Source organism: Eupeodes corollae, chromosome 1 (assembly GCF_945859685.1).
Source record: "Eupeodes corollae chromosome 1, idEupCoro1.1, whole genome shotgun sequence".
NCBI classification, from domain to species: domain Eukaryota; kingdom Metazoa; phylum Arthropoda; class Insecta; order Diptera; family Syrphidae; genus Eupeodes; species Eupeodes corollae.
Genome location: NC_079147.1, coordinates 238,726,554 through 238,743,347, shown reverse-complemented (window position 1 = coordinate 238,743,347; position 16,794 = coordinate 238,726,554). Strand labels below are relative to the sequence as shown.

The 16,794-nt window shown below is 33.2% G+C and overlaps 1 protein-coding gene across 15 annotated transcripts in view; it reads right to left on the bottom strand.

The window, feature by feature from the left end:
• LOC129940249 (ryanodine receptor) overlaps window positions 1-16,794 on the bottom strand; it is a 72,830-nt gene that overhangs the window by 31,025 nt on the left and 25,011 nt on the right. For 10 of the 15 annotated variants that reach the window (XM_056048514.1, XM_056048515.1, XM_056048516.1 and 7 more), the window contains exons 2-16: window positions 16,143-16,340; window positions 15,865-16,068; window positions 14,785-14,862; window positions 14,530-14,718; window positions 6,017-6,216; window positions 5,772-5,946; window positions 5,353-5,702; window positions 4,561-5,250; window positions 4,274-4,414; window positions 3,912-4,208; window positions 3,431-3,850; window positions 2,761-3,364; window positions 1,998-2,097; window positions 971-1,077; window positions 803-900 (exon numbers count right to left, since the gene is read on the bottom strand). In XM_056048514.1, the coding sequence (XP_055904489.1) occupies window positions 803-900; window positions 971-1,077; window positions 1,998-2,097; window positions 2,761-3,364; window positions 3,431-3,850; window positions 3,912-4,208; window positions 4,274-4,414; window positions 4,561-5,250; window positions 5,353-5,702; window positions 5,772-5,946; window positions 6,017-6,216; window positions 14,530-14,718; window positions 14,785-14,862; window positions 15,865-16,068; window positions 16,143-16,196 (3,707 nt within the window). In that variant the 5' untranslated portion in view covers window positions 16,197-16,340. Of the gene's footprint in view, window positions 1-802; window positions 901-970; window positions 1,078-1,997; window positions 2,098-2,471; window positions 2,572-2,760; window positions 3,365-3,430; window positions 3,851-3,911; window positions 4,209-4,273; window positions 4,415-4,560; window positions 5,251-5,352; window positions 5,703-5,771; window positions 5,947-6,016; window positions 6,217-14,529; window positions 14,719-14,784; window positions 14,863-15,864; window positions 16,069-16,142; window positions 16,341-16,794 lie in introns of all 15 variants that reach the window. The other 5 variants (XM_056048525.1, XM_056048527.1, XM_056048526.1 and 2 more) reach the window with 1 other exon arrangement.

The following is a 16,794-nucleotide window of genomic DNA, read 5'->3' as shown; positions in this document are numbered from 1 at the left end:
GTTCAGCGTCTGCTGCAGTTTTCGGACAGCACAGAAAGTGTCAAAGATTAAGGCAAAGCTGCGTGTAAGTTTATAACACCCGACGCGACGGTGTACCATTATCAATTTTAAAGAAATGTGTTGTGTATTAAGCACACCCGTTATGGGTTCATTTTAACACGTCCTTAAGTAACTCGCGGTTTCCTTTTATCTGGAATAGCTCGTTCATAATACCAGTACACAAAAAAGGCCCTATAAACGAAATTATGAACTACCGACCTTTTGCCAAACTATCTGTAATACCTAATCTATTCGAGTCAATCGTATGTAGGGTCCTTTCTTTTCAATGTAGTTCAATTATCTGTGATAACCAGCATGGTTTTGTTAAAAAGCGTTCAACTGTTACTAATCTGTTTAACATTACGTCCTCTTGTTTAGATGTTTTTGAAAAACGTTAACAAGTAGATTGTATCTTTACTGATTTCAGCAAGGCCTTTGATAAATTGTGTCATAAAACATTACTTTTAAAACTATCACAGCAAGGTTTTAACGACAGTTTCATAAACTTGATCTCCTCATATTTGCAAGATAGACGTTATAGTGTTAAATTTACTAATGAGTGTTCAAGTTCATTTGTTGTGAATTCTGGTGTCCCCCAGGGTAGTCACCTTGGTCCTATTATATTTGTTTTATTTATAAATGACTTGGTTTCGATCATAACTATGTTCCACTTAGTAACTTTTTTGTTTAAGATTTGATTTGATTTTATCAAATATCTCAGTTTTAAGAAGATTGCGCCTAATTTTAATTTTCTTTAACTTACACACAGAACGGTTCATAACCCTCTTGTAGACCACAAGTTGTGAAGAATTTCAAAGAGTCAACATCTTGTCCATAAATCAAACGTGCTTTTTGGCCAACCTAAAATTTAAAAAAAAAAACATTTAATTAATTTCTATCCTACAACTTATTCGCAGTCCTAAATACGTACCCCTAAGGTACAAGCTGGAACAAAACCAACTCCATCAGCTGTAACATCAGCAAAGGTCGTCTCACCACCCAATGCATCCATTAAAAGTTCACCATTCAATGAGAAACCTAGATTTTTTCATGCACATAAGAATTATTATAATATTTTGTTAATTATTAAAGTAAATATATTTAACAAATAAAAAAAAATACTAATTTCAATTACAAAAAAGTTAACATTATATTTTTGTATATTAATAAGCGAAAACGCATGCTATTTTCAGTTATGGAAAACTCTGTGGAAAATATCTCAGAAGCGATTTGGTTTTCATGAATTGTTGTAGGTATTATAAATTTGCAAAAAATGCTAGATTTTAAAATTCTATCATAGTATTAACAAAATTTAGTACAAGTTAGTGCCAAAATAAAAATAATATAATAATATATTAGTAAAGTCATTGATTGATTAAAGAGAAGAACAAAAACAAAACAGTTCGTATGATTTTTTAGTCGAAAATGTGTCTTTTCAAACCTTGAAACTTATATTTTTTAAAAAATTGTGTAAAGGGACATAACTGCTTCATAGTCAATAGAAGCACATGAATGCATGTTTTGTGTTTTTATTTTTTAAAGACGAACATTGAATACGATTTTTGTTAAAAAAATGTAAGGTTTTTTTCATATAAAATATTCATAATGTATCACTGCAGGATATCAATGATTTGTTGGTTGAGGTACTTTTGTGTTCAAAAATCATTAAAACAAAATAAAATAAAATGATATAAAAAAAAACAGAATGCAAACGATTTTTTTTTTAAATGAAAATCCTTGTTTTCTTTTTGTGGTGAAATTCATACTTTTTCTATAATAAAAAGCAAAATATTGAATTCGAAGTGGAAAGAGAATAGGGTTGCAAGAACTAGAGATTTGTTGTTGTTGTTTTTGTTTGTAAGGATATATGCTAAGCAGGATACAAAATAAAATAACGCCTCATAACTAATTTCTTTTTGTTTTGTTTTTATTTTTAGATAATAAAATTTAATTCTTACTAATATTGTGATCAGCGAGATCGAGAAACACACCGACGATATCACCAGGTCCACATTGTTTACCAAAGGACTCACTTGTCCCGCCAAAGACTTTCTCTTCCTAAATTTTATGAACGAAAATTGTGCGGGAAAAAAATTTGTTTGGCACATTAAATTAAATTTATTCAATATTCATTGTTTAAACGTTGGAAACCCTATATTTTAAGCTTTCAGAAGATGAAGAAGAAGTTTTGTTTTGGTTTTGAGTTGCTCTATACCTATAAATTATTATTTCATATATTAAATTATAAACACAACATTTTATATCTATCCGCAGGATTATTTGTTTTTATAGTCGTTGCATTAATAAATTTAATTAAGAAAATAAAAAACAATCGAGTTATATGTGAGAAAAAAAAAAACACGTTTACAGAAAAATTATTTTAAACACAAATCAACTTAGGTAAAGATGCGATTTTTGTTTGCGATTCTTACTTATAGTTTGTTCCTTGACGTCTATAAAACAACCAATTACGTCGCCTGCTTCATAACGAACACCAAAATGTTCAATCGAACCTCCGTGCACCTTAGTAACCTGTTTACATTACGTGTTGACAATTTTTTATAATTCAGTAAAATTTACAAAACAAAAACAAATTTGAAAACAAATAAAAAATCCAGTAGATTTTTCGAAAACTTTTCGTTGATATTTGGTGTCCCGTAAAATTTCAAGCAACTCTTGAAAATAGAATCTAATCTAATCTAATTCCAAAAAATCACTTACATTATGTCCATCGAAAGCCCAACTGCAATCGTCACTTCCCAGCATTGCTCCTGGATGACAATCAGCACGGGCCCATCCAACCCTCATGGGACCTGATGTCAGAACTTCGAACTCAAAATACCACTTGCCCGATGTCACGGCATAGTTTTTCTCCACTCGATATGTTCTGAATGCAGCGAACTTCAGACGAAGGGCTTCAGCCAGCAGAGCTTCGTTTCCCTCGCCGGTTGGGGGATCAAGCACATAACCGTAGACCAAAAGTGTGCGGACGGTTTCTGAAGCAGTATCACGATTGGCCTTCTTGATGGCTTCATCGACTTTAGAATATGGCACAAGATGAGGACTTCGGTGATTCTCCGAGTCTTCATTTAAGCCATAAGTCCAGCCCTGCTGGATTCTCTCCTTAGCCCATAGATTGTGGGTGTTTTCAGCCAGCTGATCGACCAGTTCCTCCAATTTTGGTGTCAAAGTCACAGCACTTAAGTCCAATGGAGCTGGCTTATAGCCGTTGGCTTGCATGAATATTTCATTTGGCAAACGTACTGGACGGATTCTAGCTGGAGGCTTATCCATTGTGATATAGTATCCCAATGATATGATGGTTCTAGATGAAAATCAAAACAATTTTAGACCTTTTTCAACAATGTTCAAATTGAAAAACAAAACTTACTTCAATGTTTGCACAGCAAGCTGACTGTCATAGCGTTTCTCGGCCGGTGGAAGCTTCTCGAATTGTGTCAAGCAAGGATGTATACGATGATAGTCATCCCGATGTTCACCCCACGACCAACCTGATTCGATTTTATTCAAAGCCCACATTTCGTGTATATTCTCAGCCAATTTTTCCTTGATCGAGTCAACGGAAGATGGAAGAGATACACCTGACGTATCAACCGGATTTGGTACGAAAGCAGTGTCATCCTCTATCATCCATGGACCAGCAAGGACATTTTTATTTAAATTTCCAAAATAAAAACACGGATCGAGACTTAAGATTTGATGGGGCATCAGACATTGGACTAATGGTGAAAATCCAACTGGTGGTGGATATTTAAGACGACCGTGATCTCCGCCAAATAAGAAACGACAACTATAGAATTGCAAACCTTAAACTCCCAAGAAATCGAATTGAGTTAGAAAAGAAAACAAACCTCAACTTCGATGAGCAACTCATCACAGGGAAGAACATTCCATCTAAATTAAAACCTCTAAAGCTGCCTCGAACTTTCATGCCATTGAAAGAAAAAGTGATTATCGGAACAGCCAGATCAAGAGCTACACCAATGACGTCTCCTTTCCTTATAAACGGTTCATCTGGTAGATTCTCGACAATTTGTGTTTTTCTGCCTCCAGTCCAAAAGTAAGCTCCGTCGAAACCGAAGGAGTACAAATCATCACCAACTCCATTTCCACCCCATTTCTTACCTCCACCAGGATATGGCACATAACTGAGAATGAAAAATTAAGAAACTCAGTTTTTCTTTCTTTAAGGTCTTGCGTTCTGCATACTTACCCAGCAGTATTGGCCCAACCAATTCTAAGATGTGGCATCATGTGTGTTGTTCTTTCAATATGATCCATGGTAACTTCAAAATACCATTTTTGGTACATAGCTGAGCCTTCAACCCTTCCAACAAAAATATTTGGTCGAATACTGGAAAGATATACAACAGTTTTAAGTCTCAGTCTCAAAGCGAAATCAATGAATGGAATCATTTGAATTAAATCGCTTAATAATTTTCAAAGATTGCGTTCGTCAAATATCTTGATCTCTAGTTTTAAAAATCACACTTAAATTACCTCGCAACATGATCAACCAGCTGAGTCTGCAGAAGGAGATTCTTTCCAGGCAACAGATAGTCACAAATATTATTCTGTGACGATCTTACAGCAACTCCATTACCAACGCACAGCGAACACAACACATCCAATACCTTTGGATCTCGACCATGCTTCTCCAGCAATGATATAATAACCTTGATATGTTCATCTCTCATCATATTCAAGGCTTCCGGAGAATCAATTAGAACACAATGCAATACATCAAGCATTCCTGAACCTTCACTTGATGCCTGTGAACCCAAACGAGAAAAAAGCCAATTCAAACGATTGCTATTGGCAAATTGGGCACAATTCGTGTGGTTTCCTTTAATGATTGCTGCCAAAAGTTGATACAAATAAGTGGATATTAAATCCCAACTCTGACCAATTTCGTCGCTGGCCAAAAAACTGGCTAGGAATCCTTGTGATGTGATGATATTGATCTTATCAATAGCCTCCAAAATAAGATTGAGAACGCCTTCTTCTTGGAACAAGTCTTGACGATTCCTTAACGCACGGAACTTATTTTGTTTTTCTTCGTGCTCCATGTCATCTTCGGGTTGGGAGAAGTAATTGATCAAATCCTCCAGGCACATCACCATTTCACCAAGATTGACTTTTTGGAAGAATATCGAATGCCTTCTGTTTGATTGTAAGGTTTCCAGACCACTGTTAAAGAAGACCAAACAGTTAGAAAATATGCTTCCAATTTTCTCACTCAAGGTGGAACTAGCTGTTCCATCCGCAAGCTTAACAAACATGACAACTTACTTGATGAATTGAGTAAACAAACTGCTACACTTTCGAATAACTCTCGCAGTTTTTGATTCTTCTTCTTGCGATCGCGAAAAGTCTAAGCAATCGTCCATTTTTCCTTCTTCATGTAGAATGGCCTGTTTCTCTTCAACTTTACCCACTCCCTTCTTCTTTGTTTCGTAACTCTTATAACTCAGCCACAAACTTGACTCGCAATGTTGCACAATAACTGTAGTATCACCATATTTGATAATGGGGGCTCCAATAATTTCCAAATCCTTATCTTCGAGTACAACTTTTTGATCGTCTTTTTCTTGTCTTAGACAAAAAGTTGTCGAGGAAATAGTTGCATCTTCTTTTTTAACCTATTTAACGGTGATATAATCTTTTGAATTAATTTCGTTTTTTTAAAGAAATTCAAAATATAAGTTTACCAAATTTAATTCGTTGTTCTCATTCACACCCAAATATCTGCCCGTTGTTATGTGTCTTATCCGCATGGGATGGAGCCAATTTATAAAACCACCTGTCCATTTTGTTCGTGCCAATTCTAATCTCCAAAGTGATCGAGCTTGTGACATTACCGAACCTCCTTCATAAACAACAATGCTGCCATAAAAGAATTACCAAAATTAAGGGTATTGAGTTTGTTTTTGAAAATTTGTTAAAATTGTCTTACTTTTGCCCAGCTTCTCGACCCCAAGTACTTGGTATTGTAAGACATTCATCACCTCCGTGAAAGAATCTCAAGACATCACCACCGAAAACATAACCAACATACTTCATTCGAGATATACCCGTACCGTAAGGTTGCACCGACCAGTGGGTTACGTGGAAGCTTGCATTTACAATTGATTGCTCATTTTCCTTAGTTGTGTGCTGGAAATCAGAAATTAATACAGTTCAAATGTAGTTCATAGCTTCGAAATTTTTGGATATTCTACGACCAATTGTGATCTTAAATTTCAATGCAGTGTAAAGGGGCCTTAATAAATCAAAAATAGAGTCTACTGTTAATGAAATTTTGATAGATCATTACAAAGTTGCGTCAACAAGTAAAAAATACGTTGCCGCTGGAGAACAAGGTTATATTGATAAGCGTCTTGCTCGAGTTGTTTCCGGTTCTTATATCCAGAATGTTGAACTTCTATTTTACACGAATTTAAAATGGTTTTACCTGTCAAAGTTCAATCCATTAACTTCAACCGATTCAATTATTCAATACCTTTCGTCTTATTTAAATGTTAATTATTTTAAATGCTACAAAGTTCTGAAAATGGATCTGACGCTTGGTCATATTCCTTGAGTGAGTTTTTAAATCTAAAGTTGAAGAATATGCTCAACCGTTTCACGGGTATCTTAAATACAGTTTTTAACTTATTTGTACCTTATAGGACTGAAAAGAATATCTCAAAACCTCCGTGGTATAACAAAAGGCTGGCTCATTTCAAAAATTTAAAAACTAAATCACGCGTTGGATGACAAACATTTATTTTGTAAACTTCGTAAAGAATTCATGGTTCTCAGCAAATTCTTGCACAGGAATTATATTTTGAATAGTGATCCGAAATGGTTCTGGAGTTTTATTAATTCTAAAAAGAAATCAATTTGCATTCCAAATGCGATGAATTTTAGAGGGGATAATTCTACTAATATTAAAAAAACTCTTGATCTTTTTGTTCAATTTTTTAATCAATTACTCAACTTCACAAGGAAACTTGGATTTTCTTTCAGATATTACCCCTAAAGTACATATTGGCTCAATACACTTAGAATTATCTGAAGTATTTAATGGTCCTCAGAATCTTAAACCCAATCACATTCCTGGTGTCGTTGGCATACCTGTCTTAAAAAATGCTCTGGTTCTGTATATTTTCCATTGAAAATTATATTCAACTTATCTTTATCGTCCGGACCAAAGACCAAACTGGACTTTTTCGTAAAAGGACATGTAAGTGATGCCCAGCATTGGTTTATATACGGTAGATCAACTGTCACTAATCTTGCATGTTTTCCCTCTTTCGTTATTAATTGTATAGAAGGTCAAAATCAAAAATACTCTATTTACCAAGATCGGAATCTTTCGTACGTTTCACTCTCCCAAACCCGTTTGTTTACATTGTTGTATTTTTAATTTTGACAATTAGTCCATGAATAGATGTGAAAACAAATTAAAAAAAACGATGCCGTGGGCTAGCGGCACTTTGCAAAGCAAAAACAAAATGGGCAGGTCAATATGTTTTTTTCAGGTTTTTCTTTTTACTTTTTTCGATGAAAAAGTCAGTTTTAAGCTTTAATTATGCAGTCAATTTACCAATGTACATTTTTGTCTTGAAAAAAGCATGTTCAACATCATTTTATTGTAATTAATTCACTAATTTAGAGTAATCAGTACGAAATTCTTTAAATTTCATAATTAACCTCGAATTATTGCATCAAAGATGCGTTCGAAGAACCATCAAATTAAGGGTGCGAGCGCAATTTTTTTGTATTGAGTTCTAATAAATTTTCTTTAATGAACGGCCCAAATATTTTTTTGCAAGTAATCAATATGAATCAATATGTATGAATTTAACTAATCCAAGTATAGATGTATATAATTTTTTTTTAATGATTTAAGCTTTCAACTATTCTTCAATTCCATTTTGATTAATAAATATTAAGTTTTAAAAAAAAGTTATAATCGAAAAATACCTTATCCATAACATTCTTGATTGATGGATGCATCAAAGGAACACCAATGTTTTATAAAAAACAATTTAGAACGATTATAGCGATCCTGTTGATGAATGCAGAACAAATAAAATGAAAATTTTGACCTTTACCACAAAATGAAAACGTCAAAAAATCGTTCTAAATTCATGTACAACTCATTTCATAGATCAAATAATCGACATTAATGTTTATTGTTGACGTAAAACAGTTTTTTTTAGTGAATTCATTCATTCCATTAAATTGTTTAGTTACCAAAGTTCAAGTTAACTTATTATTGTTAAAAGAGTAGTTTAATCAAAGTGCTGCTAATAATAACAAAATTAATGAGTTACGTATATATTAAAATTGCTTTACACAAAGCAACTTATTTTTAAAACATGGTTACCTCAAATTTGTGTTTCAAAATCTAACTACAAACGAAATTCTAACTCTAACATAGTCCCTCAGGAATATTCCTGCAACAATCAAAACTAAAATTTGGTCTTGCAATTATCGAACTGCTTAAATGATGAAAATACTAATTTAATTGAGGAATCTTAACTAGCTAAAGTTGGCAATGGAACTTCACAAGTATGCTTCTCGTAGCATTGTCTGTACAAAGAACTACGGAGGCACCCACCTATTGTTTCCACCTCAACTTCAAACTTCGCCAAAAAAAATACTCTAAGCCAACTACACCTGAAAAAAATGTCTGTTTTGTCGTTACACTTTTGTCCATTTCCAATTATACTTAACCAGTTGCAGCTCATATTGTTCGCAAATAAGTAAATAAAAACCAGCACTAATACATCATTAAAAAGTATTTGGTCAATCTTATTTTATATACATTAACAACATTTATTTGGATTGAAATTAAAAAGCTATACAAATCTTCCAATTTAAGACCACGTCTCAGTACTTCAGACTATGATGGTTAGGATGGTTTAGTTTTTGAACGAGGCCATAAAACATTCAAAATAAAGCATTTAGATGTGCCTGCAGACTATAATGAAGCATTTTGATGGGCCGGAACACTAAATGTGAGAATGTGTTTGGCTTTTGCATCATTTCACGCACACTTTCTCACATTTAGTGTGTACTTAGCTTGTAGGCAAACCGAAATGTCAGTCTGAGATTCCGATCTTGGTAATGGAGTATTTTTGGTCAAAATCAAGCAGACGCTATCTACACGGATTTTAGTAAGGCATTTGTTTCTGTATGCCACAACATTCTGCTTCGTAAGCTTCATAACTTTGGGATTCACTCTAATCTCCTTCAATGGATTTCATCTTTCTTAACTGATAGGGTACAAAAAGTAAAACTTGACAATCAAACCTCGAGATCTAATAAATGTACCTCAGGAGTTCCCCAGGGCAGTCATCTTAGCCCACTTTTATTTATAACCTTTATCGATGCTATTTGCAAAAACATAAAATTTAGCCAATATCTATACATATATGGTGATGCTATAAAACTATTTTTAAAAGTGAATTCCATTTGTGATTGTTTTAATCTCCAAATACACCTCGATAATTTATCAAACGGATGTTTGGCTGTCTTAAACTTAATGTGAAGAAATGCTTCGCTATCTCTGTCTCTAGGAAACTTTCAAATTATGAGTTTTGCGTATTCTCTTGATCGTATCCCTCTTCAGAGAACTGCTACAGTAAAGGATTTGGGTGTCTCTTTTGATTCCAAGTTTACATAGTTTACATTTGCTTCGCACATGAATTCTTTTGTCACTAAAGCCAACTCTATGATTGGTTTCATTAAAAGAAACTTAACTGACTTTTCGGATTCCTACACGCTTTTATCTTTATATAACTCAGTAGTTGGATAATTACTTGATTATGCTGATGTCATATGGAATCCTTTCCAATAAACATTTTTGGATAGAATTGAGAAAGTTCAGAATCGTTTTACAAAATTTGTGTTTTGTAAAATGCGCTGAAATTGTTGTCCAGATTCTCAAGCTCGACGTAATTTTCTGGATCTGAAATGTCTCAAATCGCGAAGAACTTTTTATAATAAAATGATAAAGTGTCCTAGCCTTCTATCGTTAATTTGTATTTATGCCCCGATTAGAACATTTAGAGAAAGATACTTTCTTTTTCAACCTAAGCATAGGACAAATTTTGGATTGAATGAACCAGTTTCAAGGTCAACGAAGTAATTAATCATAATTGACATAGCATGGCCTAAAAACAAATTCAAAATTGATTTGTATTATCTATTTTTAAGAAATTAATCATGAATTGTAAATTACTTATTTATTTGTTTATACCTATGTATTTATTCTTTTTTGCATCTGCTGAGCATGTAGCTCTTAGATTTAACAAATAAATAAATAATACCTATTTAAAAAGCGACGGGAAAGTGGGAGATTCTGCGACATGGAATGCTTTCAAGTACGTGTGGTAAAGACGCTTTTAGTAAGAAAACGTGTCGTGAGTGGTTTCAATGCTTCAACGATAGTGGCTTTGAAAGACCGGCATAAAAGTTTTAAAACATTCAGAATTGAAGACATTACTGCGTGAAGACTCGGGTCAAACTTAAGAAAAATTGGCAAGTTTATTGGAAGTGACACAGGAAGCGATCTTAAAATGTTATAAGGTCATGGGTATAATTGAGAAAGAAGGAAATTGGGTTCCGTATGATTAGAAACCAAGAGACAATTAACTCGCCTTTAAATCTGAAACTAGAATGATCCCGCACTGAAAAACCGGGCCTAAGTGTTTTTGAACAGTCAGAGGAAAAAAACGAATGGATTTCTGTATAGAATTCTGGCCCGTAACGAAAAGTGGGTTTATTAAGTTAACAATAATTCAACAAATCATGAGAATATCCCAGCGATCCTTCCACGTTACCGGCCATACCAAATATTCAAAGGTTCAAGATCATTTTAACAGTCGTTTGAGTGACTAACAGCTCCCAACCATACCTGTGTGCGAGCCATGTCAGGAATGGAGTTTCAGTTTTATGCCGAATCCGAACGGCTAATCTTAGAAGGATCTTCTCAAGACAAGAACTATTCTTGGAGGTTTATCGTCGTCAATTCCTCGGAAGAGGCAGTATCAGTGAAAAAACTTAAGGCAGGGTTTGAACCCAAAACCTCTAGCATGACAGTCCTTCGTACTAACCATCTCGCCACGGGTACTATACGGCGTCTTGCTGTTAAAACCAAGTGAAACAATGACAGGTGACTGTTGATTAAGGCAATTAATGCGTTTGAGCCGAGAATTAAAAGACAAAAACCTGCGATACAGAGAAAGACACGTTGCAAAAGTGGTCAAAACGTACTTTTGATTATCACTTGTTTCGATCAAAGCACGGCCCATGACCTGGGGGACCAAGAATTCAAAAAGTGGATCGATTTGTGAATCGCATCCAAAGATTAAACATTTTTTCAACGCGTCATTCATACGCTGCCCGAAAGATGGAAGAATATAGTAGAAGTAGAAAGTAGTGGCGTAGTGTACTATGAGGTGGTAAGACCAAGTGAAACAATCATAGGTGACAGTTATCGATGGCAATAAATGTCTTTAAGTCAAGAATTAAAAGACGAGATTTTGCAGGAAGACAATTTCGACACCACGTTGCAATAGTAGTCAATCTTACCCTACTTTTCCGTATTCACCAGACATTGTTCCTACTGATTATCACTTGTTTGTCAATAGGATGTCTAAACTACCTAAAGTTTTCTTTTACGGTCAATGTCCTTTTCGAGTTACTGACAAATCCTCTAAATCCTCTAAGAATAATTCTTTTTTTCAAATTAGCCGTTCGAATTTGGCATAAAAACAAAAAATGTACGTCCTCTCCATCACTGAAAAGGCTTGCACACAGAAATGGTTAAGAGCTGGAAGTGAACTAATTTATTTATTTATTTATAAGCATTTTTTTCAATAAGGGATCATATTTTGGAAAAAAAGTAAAGTAGTATACCTTTTATATTCTTCGTTTAAATTCTTCTAACCAATCTGTAACTTTTCAAAAACCTTAAACAACCTTTTCCAAGGCTGCTGTGCGAGATTGTGGTTTTGAAGAAATTAAACATCCACCCTATAGTCCAGACCTTGCCCCTAGTGATTACTTCTTGTTTCCGGATTTGAAAAAATGTCTTCGTGGAAAAAGATTTTCGGATGATGAAGAACTCAAGTCGGCAATAAATGGGTATTTTGCAGGGAAAGAGGAAACTTATTTTTTTGAGGGTTTAAAAAAGCTTTTCTCAAGATGTAACAAATGCATTGATGTTAGGGGAGATTATATTGAAAAATTAAAAAAAACAATTTAAATTGAATTCGCATTTTCCTTCATATCGATACCGAGAATATATTGAACGCCCCTCGTAAACTACTCGTACCTATTTTTGATTTTTTTAAAAATAAATGGAAACACTTATGTCAAAACAAGTAGCTTCAAAAGAATCTAATCAAATCATTGAAAAATCCTGCCAATAAAGTCACCATTTATCCTGGTATATCAAATTTAGTATTTGAATCTTTCAAAAAGCACAAATATACCTTTCAGAAAAAAAAACCCCTAACTTCTATAAAGTCTGTTTTCTTTCTTAGGCTCATAGCAGAGTTTGATCAGAGATCTCCGAGGACTTAACTGTCAATACTTTTATAATTTGCCATAAATGACCCTTTTACGTGAAAGCACGTCAAGCTTTTTACTTCATTAGATCGATCATTTTATTCAAAGCTCATAGAGCGCACTCTGAACTAAATCTAAATGAAAAAACCCAGCCCTTTTTTGACAGCCCAGTTTTCTGCTTTGAGCTTGAAAAGAAAAAATGCCTGTAAATTTGACAAAGATTACATGACAATGGCTGCATTAAATCTCAACGGAAAGGGTGTACGGATACCTTTTTGTTAGTGTTTTACGTCTAAAAGAACAGCTAATTACAAAACAGCTGTGGTCTGTTCTTTTTCTAAATATTGTTATGTCAAAAGAAATGTTTAAAAAACTTTTCACATGAGCGCGACCAAAGAATGAACAAATATTTGTCTATTATGACATTTCTTGCACAAAGCTTGTTCTTAAGTAGTATTCACATGAGCGCGACCGACGAACGACGAATGAGTAGCAAAATGTAAGATGTTTGAAGACATATTTCCCGACAAATTCTAAACAAAACGATAACAATATATGTACATACATAGTTTCTATTTGACTTATGATGCATACTTTTATTTTGCAATATCATATATTAACAAATTTAAGAAAACAAATTTATTCTTCGGGAAAAAAATTGTAGTTGTTACGAACTGTCAAACTTTATTCGCGTTCCACATCAAGCACATTCGCAACGAATAAAGTAATCGCGCAAACTTAACCTAACAAATCATTTTTGTTTTCATTCATTCGCGATGAATTAAAAACTCTCATTTAAAAGAAATGTCAAAATCGACGAATTCGTTCATTCGTTGGTCGTGCTCATGTGAATAGTGCCTAAGATGCGCGCAAGCATTTTATTCGTTGAAGTGTGGGTTGTATTTGAAACGTGAATTGAGTTTGACAGTTCGTTACAATCATATTGTAATTTATGAAGGAAATAATTGTTTTCTTAAATTTCTCCTATTTCGGCAATGAAGAAAATAGTTTTATTACCTTTTGATTAACTTAAGATTTATTTCTACCTTTTTGTTTAAAATTTGCACAAAATTTAAATTTATAAATTGTTTAAAATCAATTTTTTTCATTTTTTCATTTGTCGATAGCCGCTCTCGTGTGAATAGTCCTTCACGGTTATTGTTACTAATTATTGGACTTTGTTAGATTCATTAAAGAACGACTATTGTTAGGAATGTTTGTACCGACAACTGAAAAAATTGTTTTTTTTTACAACTTCATACCAAAAACTAAATAACAAAAGAAAGATTGAAGCTGCTCCTAGCTCGCTTGTGAAATTTAATAAAAACTGGTGCCGTAAAAATTGTATTTTTTTTAACATATCCTTAATCAAACATATGTATGTATACGTATGTATTTGTTTTGAAATGAATCATATGCAACTCATTCAATTTGACAGTTTAACACTTCCAACTCATCTCCCGAGTTAAGTTGGGCTGTCAGATTCAAAAGTGACAATTCAAAAGTGACAATAGTTAACAATTTGTAACTAGAAAAAGAACAGACCTCTGGGTTATCAAAAAAGAAATCCAAAGCTATCAATAACATCTGGAACATATTTTGACAGCTGATAGCTTAAACATGATTTGTAATTCGTATGTTTTTGGACAAATACGGAGACTTACTAAAACTATTTATTGAACATTTTATTAAACATTTTTTTTTTGACAGCTATCCAACTTGTGTCACTCTCAGCCATTGTCAGATGACTCACGTTTCAAATTAAACAAAAAAATCTGAGAATTGATAACAATATGTTTCACAATGCATGTCCGAGCTCAAAATTGGAGTTGTAGGTCTTACGGATAATATGTGTAAACCGTGACAGCTTTTTGAAGAAAAAAATATAACAAAACTTACCAAATATCTTTCTGTTGCAACGGACACCAAAATAAGATCATCACCCACTCGGACCTTCTCACCCTCAGAACGCTGTTTGCTTGCCGGATGAACCGTCCACCAACAGGCTTCCCCCTGACTATGCTCCTGAAGACCGACATCAAAAGACAGCTTATCATTCGATGAAGACGTTGAAAGGCACGCTAAATACTGTAATATTCCAATCAAAGTTTAAGTCCTCCAACATTTTCAGACAAAAAATTCAAAACTATTTACCATATCACTGTTATGATGACGGAGGAGAATAGCATTTCCATATAAAAGTGTTCTATGGCCTGAACCAGTTCCTTTACCCTATTTAAGCGGCAAAAATATACAAGCACAAGAAATATATGCGATTATGATATTAATTTAATAATTTTAACACTCAAAAATTGTTGCTATTTTTTTTTTTTGTAAAACTTAAACATAAAATTAATCAAAAAGTGTGACGGGGGTCTAAAACGACTCAGTGTCAAAAATGAAAACAAATTGGAAAAAAAAACTTAAAAATTGTACCAATAATTCGGTTCTAATTTTTGTTTTTCTGTTTATATTTTGAAAATTTGGGTTTGATTGTTGGTTAAGTTATAAAGCACAACACACCGTTATTTTATAGTTTGTGTAGCACAATAAGTTAAGGAAAAACTTGATCATATAATTTTGAAGTTTCATGTACAGAAATTAGTCATCCACAATTTTTACTTTTTTTTGGTTTTATTGTAGATTTTTAAAAACAAATTTGTTGTATACTTACAAAAGTCTTGTCCTTTTTTGCGTAACGGTTTTTATTTTGGATTTTATGTATATTTTGGTTTTTGATGGATGGAAATATTTTGAAAATACAGTGTCATTGGTTTTTTTCATATATTTCCAAAAATTTAGGAAATAAATTTTGACGTTTTTATGCAGGTGGTATACCGCGTAGGGATGAGTTCGGAAATAAAAATTTTGGTAAAAGCAACCGGAAATTGGAACAAAAAAAAAAGAAATATAAAGAATCAAACTAATGAAGGTATATTTTGTATTTAAATGGGTTTTAAAATTAGCAAAAAGAAAATGCAATAAATTTAAATTAATAAATAATAAGAAAAAAAAGTATTTTTCTTTATAGCGAATTGGTATACTAAAATATTCTGTGTGGATTGATGAAGGCTTTTTTAAAAAAACAAATCAAATTTTAAGAAACAACTTCATCTGCACAACAACAATTTAATGATTTTTTTAACTGTACTTCGACTTAAGATGAAACTGACTGTTTTGATTTAGCTTGATTTGAATTGAAAAGTTTGGAAATTAAAAATTAATCACACGTACGGTTTCCGATCCAGCTGCTGTAACCAACTCCTGCAAGGCACGAACGGACAATGCTTGTTCGATAACAAAAACACATTGTGATAAATCGGGAGGAATATTTTTATCAGCTATATTTTCCAGGAAGCAATGTCTGTTACCAAATCCCTCAGCAGCAAGACAGACTCTTTCACCAGTTGCTGTACATGAAAGACACACCATGTCTTCCTACATATAAATAAAATTCCAAATTAAGAAAACATTTTTTTAAAAACTAACTTCAAAAACCGGATTTTACTAACCGTACGCAAGAATGAAACATCATCCTGCTCTGAGCTTCCTTCTGCCTCAGCCATAATTATTCAATTACAACGAGGATGTTTAATATAAAATCCGCGATGTTATTCTACCAATTTTTAGGTTATTTTGGCTCTGAGACATTACCTGACTTTTAAAACTTTCAAGACAACTTCTTTTTTTTTTAAAGTTGTACTATATTCCTGTGAATTAATAATTAAGTGTAAGAAGAAGAATTATTTTAGAATTTATAAAAATACTAAATTTACCAAGTTCCTATTTTAGTTTAGATTTGGAATTAAGAGTTAAAGTATTCAAATAAATACCGATCAAATTTTCATGTTGAATGAGCAAATTTGTAAACTTGTTCGTCATTTTAAAACACAGCTGAATATCGGAGAGACAGATACATAGAAACTGTGTTCCAGGCCTTGTTTCAAACAGTTTCAGACTGAAAGCTTAAAGGCCCAACTATAATAGACTTAACCGAAAGTAAGCTAATGTCAAAATCGAACGAAAAGTTATCAGAAGTTATCGTCAAAACAAAAAGTAACCATAATAGATTCAAGTAACTTAACACATTTTACATTTGCTTAAGCTCGAGCCATTTAAATGACTCTTGCGTTGTTGCGCGAAAGATAGCGAAATTTTACGAAA